Source organism: Excalfactoria chinensis, chromosome 1, assembly GCF_039878825.1.
Source record: "Excalfactoria chinensis isolate bCotChi1 chromosome 1, bCotChi1.hap2, whole genome shotgun sequence".
In the NCBI taxonomy this organism is placed as follows: domain Eukaryota; kingdom Metazoa; phylum Chordata; class Aves; order Galliformes; family Phasianidae; genus Excalfactoria; species Excalfactoria chinensis.
The window spans coordinates 46,676,638-46,688,822 of record NC_092825.1 but is presented as its reverse complement, the minus strand read 5'-3'; the positions used below and the strand labels follow the sequence as shown (position 1 = coordinate 46,688,822).

The window sequence follows — 12,185 nt, the reverse complement described above, 5'->3', positions numbered from 1 at the left end:
TGGCACCATTTATTCTTTTGGTCTATATGACTTCTGCTGCTCTCCATCCGTGCTGCAGAAGGAGCTACTGCCAAGAGGAGCAATAAGACCTTCCAAGACTCCCACTGACCCCCAAACCTCCCTCTGCTGTACCACCACCCCAAAGAGCCAAAAGCATAAACTCCACCAGTTTTACCACAGTCTCCTGCTGCTGCTGTAGTACCACAAAGCTGATTCCTCACCAACATAAAGCAATGAAATAACTCCGTTTACGTATTATTTTTTGTTTGTTTTTCAAAACAGGTAGAATAGAACAGACACTAGGAAAAAAAAAAAACCATTTTTTATTCAGTTGAAAAGAAGTCATTTACTCAATCACATTAACTATGCTAAAAATGATTTTTCTGACTACACCAGCAGTTAAATATTTTCAGCACCAGTTCAGGACACATTAGTGACATTTATCACAACAGGTCTATTTCTCAATGTAGAAGGACATACTAACGTCAGTAGCTGCTACTGGGAAAGGAGTAAGCAGAAAACTGCCCTTGCTTTCCAAATTCTTATCAGCGAAAGTAGCAACTTCTAGAAATAAATAACTGCCAAATGATCTCCCAAATCTTTAAATCGATCTTTTAAAAATAGAGTTAAAATAGATATCTTAATATGAGCTATCATAGATATTATTTTTTATGTGCTGAATACTCCAAAACGCGAGTAGCTGAGCAAGCATCCAGTACATAACTTCTTAAAATAATTCTTCCCTCCCCACAATATCAACCCCATTTTTTTTTATCCAAGTCATGCTGGTTAGATCCCTATCTATAGTGACTTCCCAGTAAACACCACGCTGTTATCACTAGGATATGCTACCATCCTATGAGTGAAAGGAGTCGGTGAACCGGTGAAATACCATCTCACGCAAACACAAAATGTATCCAGTCATTGGCTTGTTATCATCTCGGAGCATCAAACAAATATCGTTAAGCTTTTATTTCAAAAAGCTTTTGCGGTCTTCCTCTTGCTGGGCCAGTTCAGAAGGTCATCGCTGAAGGCAGAACGGATGAAGGCAAAGAAACCAAAAAGCAGCAGATAGTAGTGTCTCTGTCCTTTTAAACAAATCAAGTTCGCACAAAACAAAAGGAGATAAGGTTAAAATGAAGTTTATTAGTTTTTTTTGGTGTTTTTTTTTTTTTAAGCTTTTTTATATAAAACTGTTTGTGAAACAGCTATTTTATTCCCATGGCAGAGTGACCCCTGAAAGATGCACTAACCCCTTTCTTAAGGCCTTAATAAGAAAAAAAACTTTTTTTTTTTGTCTTTTTGTTTTTGTTTTTGTTTTTTTTTGTTTTTTTGGTTGATGTTTCTTAAACCCAAATGTTTACAGTTACATAATTTACAAAGAAACCCACAACAAATAACCATATAGTGTAGCCTGTTATGCTGACATTCCTTCTTCCTTCTTCTGGAAAAGCAAAACATACAAGGGCTAAGTGGATTTTCTGACCACTCTGAAAACACACTGCTTCCACCAGCATTTGGACTTCCTTCCCAGCTCCCCAGCCTGGCAGGTAAAACACCTCCCCGCTGCCTCCAGCACTGAAGGCAGCTCCTGGCTGCGACCTGGGCTGTGTGCTGCAGAGGGCAGCCGGTCCTTTCTCCAACAGGTAGTTCCCACATGTAGAATGCGTACGTTTGTGTGCATGATCTAAGCAAACAGCAGTTTCCTCTTACTTTGTGAGCCAGGTGACCTAAGGGTCTCTGGGTGTTTATCAAGCTCCCACTATCAACACGGTGTCTCTTAAAACTATGACCACCCCATCCCACACACACAAAGTTAAAATGCCCCACCACCTGCATCCATTCAAACCTTCCTCCCGTACCCTACAAACAATGTATCCCGTGATTTTGTTTTCCTTTTAAAATTGGACTTCCTTGGATGCTGTGAGAAAGAAAGAAGGCAAGAGGAAGGGAGACAACCCCAGTCCCGACTGCTCCCAGTACCGCTGTTCTTTCCTGCCAAATGTTAGGCTCCGTGAGCCCTGCTTGATTTTGGATTTAATATTTACTTCAGCTACAAATCTGTTTTTTAAATTTATCTGGGTTTTTGTTAATTTTAATCAAAAGCATCAAAAGGGATAGCGCACCTTTCATTTAAAACAAAGTCTTTCAAGACTAAAAAATAGATCTTTATATATATATATATTTATCCCTCCCTCTTTAGTTCCCCCCACCTGTTTCTTTTTTCCCCCTCCCCTTCCCACTGTCACTATGGAGATTGTGTCCATGGAAACAGCTGGTTCAGACTCCTTGGTCAGATTCTGTGATGTCATCGGTCTTGAGTGTGATGTAAGAATTGATGAAGGAAGTGCTGGCATTGGCAGGCACGTCGAGAGGGGGCATGGCTGCACAGTGGGAGAGATTCCATTCAGTCACGAATGTCCACCGCTTTTTATCTCAACAGCCTAACCTGAAAAACAAAGCGAAACCAGTAATATATAGGAAGGCTTCCTTGTCTTGGTCTGCCAACGCTCCCCCCACATTCTGGGGAAAATATTCAGCATCCTACCACAGCAGCAGCACCTACAACTCTGGGTTTGAGGACTCAAATCGGACACGAGTACAAGTAGTTCACAAGAGCAAATCTAAGTAACAACAAGCATCGGTTTAACAGCCAGAAGAAAATGACAGAGCCCAGCTAGAGAGCAGAGCTACCCACACCCAATTCAGCACTCTCAAACTTCCAGCAGTGGGAAAGGAGCTCGCTCACCTCAAGTTCAGTCCTCATCCTGACTCTGAAAACTGCAAAGCAGCCAAGCACGTTCAAATGCAACGACAGCTTTGGGACACCACACCATCCCTTAGGATTTGGATCCAAGTATTTTCATACAAGTCACCACGTTGCCATCAGACAGTTTTCAGTGAACGTGATTCAGATGATGAAATTGATACTGACACTACAGGATCCAGCCACAGGAACCAAGCTCCTGACACAGCTGGATTTCATCAGCAAAAGGCAGACCTACAGCTAAGCTAACTGCAGGTAAAGTGATGTTTATTTATTTACTTAGCTGCTGTTCTAATGGCAAGGTCATGGTGGCAAAAGTTCATGGAAAAATGATGATCATGTTGTCTTTTGAGACAAGAGTGGGAATGTCCAAGCACTTGGCATACTCACTCTCCCTGTCCTGAAATGCTGAGCAGAGAGAACGAACACCAGGAGTTCAGTAAGTTGGTAGAGGTGTAGTTCAGAAGAGAAGCCACAGATAAAATTAAAGTTTAATTTCTCTAAGCCACAGTTCTCATTCTTAACCTGCACTGTCGAGAAAGCAAAGCTTGAAATAATAAATTCCTTTTTTCCCTTCTCCCATAGCACAAGTGAGGCCCAGCAGCAGCTGATTTATTTAGTAAGGTTAACCCTTTGATGTAGCTTGGGTAAATCCCTCCTCACCAGTCAGTGAGCTCTGGGTTAAAAAAAGAAAAAGCTCACAACAAAAGTGACACATACAGAAAGCAGTTAATAGCACTAGAGGTGTGCTTGTGAATAAAATAACATCCATGTTTATGTATAGCTGGCAATTACCCCATGAGCCTGGAGCGCGAAGCAGAAATCAATGCCCTTCTGATTATCAGCATACCAATTACATTGCAACTCAGCAAGCTACCTGTTGGCTGATAACACCCCCTCATAAGGTGGAGAAGGTAAAGCAAGTGCATATGAAAACCAGACAGGCAAGCCATGGAGTTGGAACTCAGGAGGAAAGGAGGGAGGTTCAGGCAGCTGACCTCTGTGGCGTTCATTACTGCGCAACTGTGAGTCTGCACTGAAGGAGTGTTAAGGCTGCAGTGCTGTCTCTGGCTGCTGTACAAGTGCTGCTTGCCCATGCCTGGAATCAATCCAGAGCATTAGGCACTGGCTCAGGGAGACATCAGGCTCACCACACAGAGCCCTTCCCCACTCCTGGAAAGGTTCCCGAGCACCAGACTCCCTCTCACAGTCACTCTCCAGATATGGACGTGATCCAAATGTTCTAGAGGCAACTGGCTCAGGGAGAAAGAAGCAACAAACAGAGACAGAACACACTGACTTGCCTGGATGTTATCCAATACGCACGATTTCTCCTAACTCGCTGGGCCTAGAAATGAACCAAGACAAAGCAGCGCAATAATCTAACAGCTGACTGCCCCTTCTATCTCTGCACCAAGGTCAGTGGAATGGCAGCTGCTCTCCTACCAGAAGCGTTCCTCTGAACTTTGTTAATTCCCATCGTAACACAGCAAACTTTCTTCTTAAGAACCGTATCATTTGGATTTGCATGGTTTTTGCTTTGGCCAGGCTGGGTAACTTCATTTCTAAGACATTCTCAGCCCCCAAAGGAGGAGGCTAAACAGGACCTTCAGGTAACAACTACCTGAGGTCAAAGTGGAATTGGGAAGAAATGATGCCTTAGAGAGAAGCCTATAGTACAGCAGTGAACACGGGGCTGAGATTCCACAGCTTGCAAGGTCTAAAGCCAATACAATCCTATGATCTATTAAAAAAAAACAAAGGAAGGAAAATGATGTGGTAAACAAAACTGCACAAAGGTCTCTGCAACACATTAATATTCATTAGCTCCTTATAAAAACTGCCTTCAGAAATCATCACTGAGAAGGCAATCTCTGTCTCTTGCTACTACACTGAAGACCAGAATTCTCTAGCTAACCCCTCATCCTTCACAGAAAACAACATTAAAAGCTCTTTCCAGCCACTTAATTGGAGGAACAAGTTAAGATTATAAAGTGAGAAAGGTGCTTGGGAAACAGTAAAATGGTGGTGAGGGAAAGGGATTGTTAAAATCAGGTCAGACAGCAGACATGAAGCAGCAACTACACCTGCAGCGCTGCAAGAAAGAGAAATGGCCAGCTGAGTAAAAAATGCACCTGAGCACTGAAACGGAGTCAGAAGACTAAAGGGACTAGAGTTTATGGGAAAATGTGCCAAGAGGAACTAATCACTTATTTCATTTAGACCTCCCTGTTGCCACCACATGGCAACGTACTTGATGGAAATGAAAGAAGAAATCCCATCCTCATCATACCTGCTCTAATTCCCACCTCTGCGCTGCTCCCTTCTCACTCCAGACATACAGCAAATCAGATTAAGAAAATGATCCAACTGATACTAACATGGCAAAACACAATTATCAGACCTATCAAATATCTGACCGAGTTCACACATGACTTGGGTGAGAGCAAACATGTCCGACCCCTGGCCCTTGGGCTGTGTGTGGCCACCTCCTGTCCTGTGCTATAAAGGCAGCAGCTCCTCCCTGCAGAGTGGCCCCAGGAGTGCATCCATTGCTCAGCAGCAACCAAACTGTCATTGTGCCATTAATGCTGTACCGACCGAAAGCAGTGCTGTGCTGCTTCAAGTGATGGCAAATACTAGTACGCGTTCTGATACACTGGCTAAACACAGGGCTACAAACAGATAAGAATACACAACTGAGCTTTTTGTTTTGATATAGGGATTTGAAAACAGGTTTCAAATTGCCAAAAAAACCCATCAATTTATGTTTGCAACATTACTTTGAGTTGATCTAGATACATTACCTGCAAATTTTCAAACAGAATGTATGCAGTTGCAATCAGGTGTTCCAACTCCAAAATCTGATCGGGTCTTTTGACCAGACTTTCATAATCCCTCTCTTACCAGAGAGAAATATCCTTCGCTTCACAATCACACCGTATTCATGTCATCACTTCTTGGCAGTACACACATTTTGAACAACTACTGTCAAGGATGAAGTAGAGGAAGAGTAAAATTCCATCCAAAAATCTCTGATGAATACCTTGAGGCCTCACTAAGCACTGCAACCACTGCCATCAAACCAAGGCGATGTATTCATTTCACAAAGTCACATATCCCACTAGTTTTATCCTTTCGTTCCTCTCTTTTTTAAACTGTTTTAAGAAAAATATTACAAATTGAAATATTTTGTTACTTATACCTTATGAGGGCTGCTCTGAAAGTAATGCCTCCTGGTTTATTGTATTGGCCCACAATGTCAGAGGCGAATGTTGGTGGTATGGCAGTAGAGAGTGAACATTCCCACCAACAGTCCCTTACATTTTGCTGCTGTGTGACAGAGAGCAGCAGAGGGGCAGTCTGACAAATTGGTGTCTGATGGGGAAGTCTGTATGAAGCAAATGTGAATCACTGAATTCCTCCATGAGGAAAAAGTTACACTGACATTCACTGACGTTTGCTGAATGTTTATGTGGCAGTGGGTGGTGTGTTTCAGCAGTGGTCACCTTTGCTGGAGCAGGTTTTGATGAGCGCGGCACGTAGGCTCTTGTTCATCACTGGCAAAAATGCATAGCTAATGATAGTGACTATGTGGAAAAATAGTGTTCTGTAGCTGAGAATTTGCTCCATCAAACAGTGCTGCTGTGCTCTTTGTACCTCTTGTGCTTTCCATGGAAATGAACAGGAGATTTTACTTTCAGAGCAACTTACATATACGTGGCCCAAGACAGCTCCTACTCACTTAATGCAGTCCAGGCAAGCCAAAAGGTTGGACACCCATGGGCTAGATAAAGAGGGAGGCAGGCGGGAAGAGCAGCTGGGGAGCTGGGGCACAGCCCTGTTGGCTTATGCTGACCAAACACTGCTACAGCTACCTTGGATACAGAGGGTAGAGCTGTAAGGAACTAGAGGAAACATTAGTAAGTTGAATTTGTGATCACCTGGGGATACAACTCCACCTTCTCTCACCCACAACTATTTGCAAAATAAAGATAAATGCCATCCTGAAGACAGAATGCACTCCTGGTAAGATCAATGCACGTATCCCTGTATTTACGATTCAGGAAAACAAGTAAATCAAGACTGCAGTAATCTTGAACTCACCCATATTGTTAATTCTTTCTCACAAAATTTAAGACACCGATGAACTTGGAAAAGGAACAAAACTAAAAGTAAAACCAGAAACTTATTATCTACCGATCAGTTAAGGAAAAAACCTTCAGATTGTTAAGGGTGTAATATGAAAGGAGATTTTTGCCACTGGCTTAGCTGGGAGAGCAATAGAGCAGCTGCAACAAGCTTTCCCTCTTACCACTGCACAGAAGGAACCGCTGTGTACAAAAAACCTGAAGTGACTATCCTGAACAGACCATAGCAGGAAAAAACGGAAACCAATGTTAGTAATTACAGATTTGCTGCACGTACATGAGATCACCATTTTATCTCTCAGAAGTGGGGAAGAGCACTGCAGGTAAAGGAGCCACAGGAGAAAGCAGGTGGAAACTGGAAGCTCTCCCCAACTCACCTGTGCTTGCTTTTATTTCCATTCCCAGGAGTACACTTCCCCCCTCACCCCCGCTCCGACTGCTCTGTGCTGAGGCTGCCTTTCACCATCTTGTTCTGCAAGGAGGGAAGAGAGCAAGGAAGGAGGGGCTGACAAACCAGCAAGCCAAAAGGAGGAGGAGGAAAAAGAAAACAAGGGAGAAAAGGAAGACAGGGGTAGGGAAAGTGAACATACAGAAAGTGAGAGAGAGAAAGAGAAGTCAGTATTGAAACCAGACACAGATTTTCAGACAGAGTTTTCCCTAAAGCAGGTAAATTTGCAAAAGTAAAGAGCCTGGGACATGGAAGCCTGGTTAAGAAACACAGAATTTAACACAGAAAGGTAGAATGAACTTAGCAACACCACTTAAAACTGCCCCACAGAAAGCTTAAGACGATCTAAGACTGCAGGGCCACCAAAAGGTGAGGTGCCCCGTCCCCTGTGCTTCCTTTTCTCTGCCTATTCATCCTCACCAGGTCTGTTGTAACAGCACTGGCTGTGATGCAGCACACAGTGAGCTGGCTCAGTGAGTGGAAGCAGAACCCTTCGGAAGATGATTAGCTTTCAGACAGCGTTTTCCCTGTGATAAAAGCTGCTATTTTGCAAAAGTAGCACATTCAGGACATGGATGGTTGAAGCATCAATGCTGACAGAAGGAAATGGGAAAGCTCACTGGGGAACACAAGGAAAGACAGGACCGGTCCCTCTGGACACAGCTTGCTTATGCCTGAAGTGTTAAGCGCAGTTAATGAGGCAAGAAGCACCTTTGCTCTCTGGGAGCCACTTATTATGATGAGGTGTATTTACCGACGTGAGGCTTGGACTCAAAAAAGGGTAAGAGGCACTATACTGGGCACTCACTGAGTGTCAGTGGATTTATGAAGTTAGCGCTTCCACCCATTAACTAAAGAACAGAGGAGTGAGATATTAGACAGCTACTAATTAGCTACTAATGTTCAACTGCTGCTACCTAATAGTCTGGTTTTAAATGGCCTAATCTAAAGCGTCTTTTCCTTTCAGTTGCTCGTGTTCATAGTTTGCAGAAAAACTGACGTAATTTGTTTTCCAGTCACTCTAGAGCAAGAGTTTTCAGCCCTTCTGGCCCCATCTTACAACTGCCTGGAACTCCCCGTCCCAATTACTACAATAAAAGGAGCAGGGCAATACCGTATTCTGCCAGAAAGGATCAGTGAGTCACAGAGCAAGGGCTGAGGCACATGCAGGCAAAAAATAATAAAAAAAAGAAAATTAAAAAAAAAGAAAAATCTCTGCTTGACTGGAAATGATTCATGTATTTACTAAGCAAAAGACAACAAAGTGCAGTGTCAAAGGTTGCTGATGCTGAATTTCTGTATTGAAAGCAACACAGCAGGTGTGCAAGTGGGACAGTTCTGAATAAAAGCCACAATTTGTATTGCTTCATGAAGTACCTTAATCGACATATTCAGCAGTCCACCCCTTCCTGCTCCCCAGCGTTACTTTAGAAACCAATGTGCCTTTTCACTACCATCTCCAGAAGCTGGATTCCCCCACGTAGTTCTTTCCTTTCATGATCTGGGCATCACCAATGCAAGTACCAATACTGGTGACCCAAGCCAGGTATGAAAAACTTCAGAACTATCTTTTCCCTTCAGGCAACAGGCACTGAAAATAAAACATTTTTCAAAGACACCATCTTCCTGTTCTCTTCAGGCAGGTATCCAAAGCTGGGCAGCAGCCGGCACATCTGCCTTTGCATTCTACAGTAAGGGGAGCTCACCCTTTCCGTTTTTCTTTGGGGAGATCTGCAGGCTCACGCAGCATTAATACATCCATTTTCTGTAATGTAATTTTTCTGTGCTGTAAATTTTCAACATCATCTCCACAACTGCACAGAGCCAGTTATTTTCTTTAATATTATGAAAAGTAGGCTGGTTCTTGATCATAGACTCACTGCTCCCAGAATCTTCCAGCACATTTTAAATAGGTCTGCCTAAATACATCACATTGTGGTAAAACATTTAGAAAGTACTATGAGACTAATTCTTGTGTGTTTACAAAAGACAGATTAAGAGAGAATCTGTGAAGACAAAAGACCACCAGATGTCAGTCTAATTCTAGGCAGAGATCTGCAGGCAAGAACTAAATGGAGACTAAATGAGAGTAACAGAATTGTTCCCTATTCTAATTTATTTTCCAGCATGGGCCATCCATGCTCTCATACTATTTATGTGGCATCCAACTGGCCACAAGCACAGCCATTTTTCTGGAGACTCCTAAGCATTTAAAACCAGTGGACAGGTACCCACAGGGTCCCAGATTTGCAACCTCACTTATGGACAGGGGGAAGTTAGGGGACAAGACAGAAGATGGATGTTCCCAGCCCTTTATCACATTGCTCATATGTACAAGAGAATCTGTCCTGTGTCTCCTCTTTCCACACAGACAGAGCAACAGAAGTCCAGCTCGTAGCACCACTGAGTTTGCATTCAACTAAGAATGTCCAAACTTTAGGCATAAGCATCACGCTGAATCCATCACCAAAAACAGGAAACAATGAGTCGTTAGAAGAGTCAAGGTCCAAAGAACAGCCCAACATATATCATAGGACTCAGTCTAGTTACTACCACTTAACGAGATGTCTTGGTTTCAGCTGGGACAGAACTCTTTTCTTCCAAATGTCTGGTACAATGCTGTGTTATGGTTCTAGCACAAAAACAATACTGGTAACACACAGATGTTTATAGTTGCCTGCTAAGCCAAGGCTATTTGCAGTAAAGGGTCCAAGGAGCTGGCAGGGAACTGAATGAGGACAGGTGAGTAAAACTGGCCAAAGGGATATTCTGTACCTGATGACATCAAGCAGGAGGAGTTCTGAATGGGTGGAAGTTCAGCTTACTGGGGCTAGCTGGGCACTGGTCAGGGGATGGTAATCAACTGCTTGTGCATCACTTGTTATATACGATTATATATATATATATTTTCCTTTTGCTTTTCTCTACCTTAAGAAATAGCTTATCGTAATTCTTGAATTCTACTTTGTTGGGGTTTTTTTTTGTTGTATTTTATTTTTTTTCAATTCTCTCCCCACCCTGCTATAAAGAGGAGAGTGAACAAATGACAGTGTGATGCTGAATCACCTGCTGGGTTAAACCACACCACTAGGACAAGGTATTTCACACAGACAACAACAGTTCACGGTGTAGTCTAAATGTTTCCCGAAGCTGTTGAAAACTTCCCATGAGTTATTATTTCTTCCTTCTTGCATTCTCAGTAAATCCAAGAAAAATAAACCACCATAGTTTCAATGAAGCATCTGAACAGATGCAGTGAGCAGCGTTTTTGTTCTATCACAGAAGACAGGAAAAGAAGCTGGTTCTAAAGTGTCATCAAGGATCTAAAGAATGACTGTGCATTTATCTTCTTAAACTCTCTGCATTCTTTTTAAGTTGATGTTTGCCCCCAGAATATACCGCAAGCACACATCTAAGAGCACCTCTGATTACAGATGTTATCCGGGTATGAAACTTCTAAAGCAGATTTAAATACCAGAAGAGGGCAGTAAAAAACAGGTCTAATACAGGTGAGGATTCTTACCTTGTGCTTGGGGCACCTCACTGAGAAATTCTCTTCGTTTAGTAAACAATCTAGAGGAGGAGAAGACAGCAACTTAGTACATTTTTAATAAAAACCAATTTGAATAATGCACCACATGTGTTAACTGTGCTTCTCAGGCTATGCATTTTTCATTCAAGTATCTTTTTTTTGTTAGGAATATTACCAGCAGATTTGTCCCTTCCACCCCCAAAGGTGGAACAATTAAAATTACTACACGCTCCAGTGTCACCTGGGTAACCGAACCTAAGCATCCCCAGCCTCCCTAGTCCTCTGTATCTGAAAGAATCACAACAGCAAAACTGCAAATCCTGCAGCCCAACCCCCTCCATCTACTCCAGCCTTCCCTGCACAAGGGAGTCAGACACATCCATCCCATTCAGAGACAATCCCTGCTTTAAAGTCATAGGAAAATTGTTGTCTTTCATCCTACCCCAAGGCTCTGCCAACAACAGGGGGAGAAGGGGTGACTGTCTCTAGGTATGGTTGCATATGACAGTTTATTTACAATCCCAAATCCCGGAGATCAGTTTACACTTTGACACTATGTCTGGTAGCTGGGTCACTCATGCTGCTCTTGGATCTGCTTCCATGATTTGTGTATGCAAAGCTTCTATGATCTAAGAAACAGTTTAATTAATGATTTAAACCTATTAAAAAAAACTGGGGCACCTAAGTAGAGCTTGTTTAGGATTCTACAGCAGCTCAGAGAGCATTCCATTGCTGGCAGTGCCAGTGCAGGTGTTGCCACCTCCCATCACCTCCTGCACCATGGGCACTGGCTGACACTAGGAGAATTCAGCAAGTTGCCTATGACCTCCCATGTTCTCAACCGACCCAAACAGCCAGCAAGGAAAGCGGCGCCATGGTAAATAAAATGTGCTAATTTAAAACGCTCTTAAGTATGTAGCATAACCAGAGCTACCTGCTGTTTCAATCTGCTGGAAGAGTTTAGCAGACAGCAGGAGACTGCAACTAAAGCTTGAGGGAAAGGCTTCCTAGACACCCAAGCCTTGGCAGAGCATCCCTCCGCTATGCAACGTTTATGTTCCAACACAAATGCCTCTGGCCTGAATCAAAGGGAAACAGCGTGCAGTGGGCTAAGTTAATCGAGAGATTTTAGCAAAGAAGAGTAAAACCTTTAATCCTGCCAGGGATAACGACTTCATATGCAGCATTAGCAAATAACAAAGAAGAAGTAAAATAAATTGTTGTCTTGTTGTAAGGGCAGGAATTGTACATTTCGACTACAGACTGAATTATCACTGGATAATACAG

At 42.8% G+C, this 12,185-nt stretch overlaps 1 protein-coding gene across 13 annotated transcripts in view; it reads right to left on the bottom strand.

The window, feature by feature from the left end:
- Positions 1-300: 300 nt before the first annotated feature.
- TCF20 (transcription factor 20) overlaps positions 301-12,185 on the bottom strand; it is a 114,073-nt gene continuing 102,188 nt past the window's right edge. For 9 of the 13 annotated variants that reach the window (XM_072328452.1, XM_072328480.1, XM_072328502.1 and 6 more), the window contains 3 exons: positions 10,890-10,939; positions 7,296-7,423; positions 301-2,449 (listed from right to left, as the gene is read on the bottom strand). In XM_072328452.1, coding sequence (XP_072184553.1) covers positions 7,340-7,423; positions 10,890-10,939 — 134 coding nt within the window. In that variant the 3' untranslated portion in view covers positions 301-2,449; positions 7,296-7,339. The remainder of the gene's footprint in view (positions 2,450-7,295; positions 7,424-10,889; positions 10,940-12,185) is intronic. The other 4 variants (XR_011902802.1, XR_011902805.1, XM_072328538.1 and 1 more) reach the window with 4 other exon arrangements.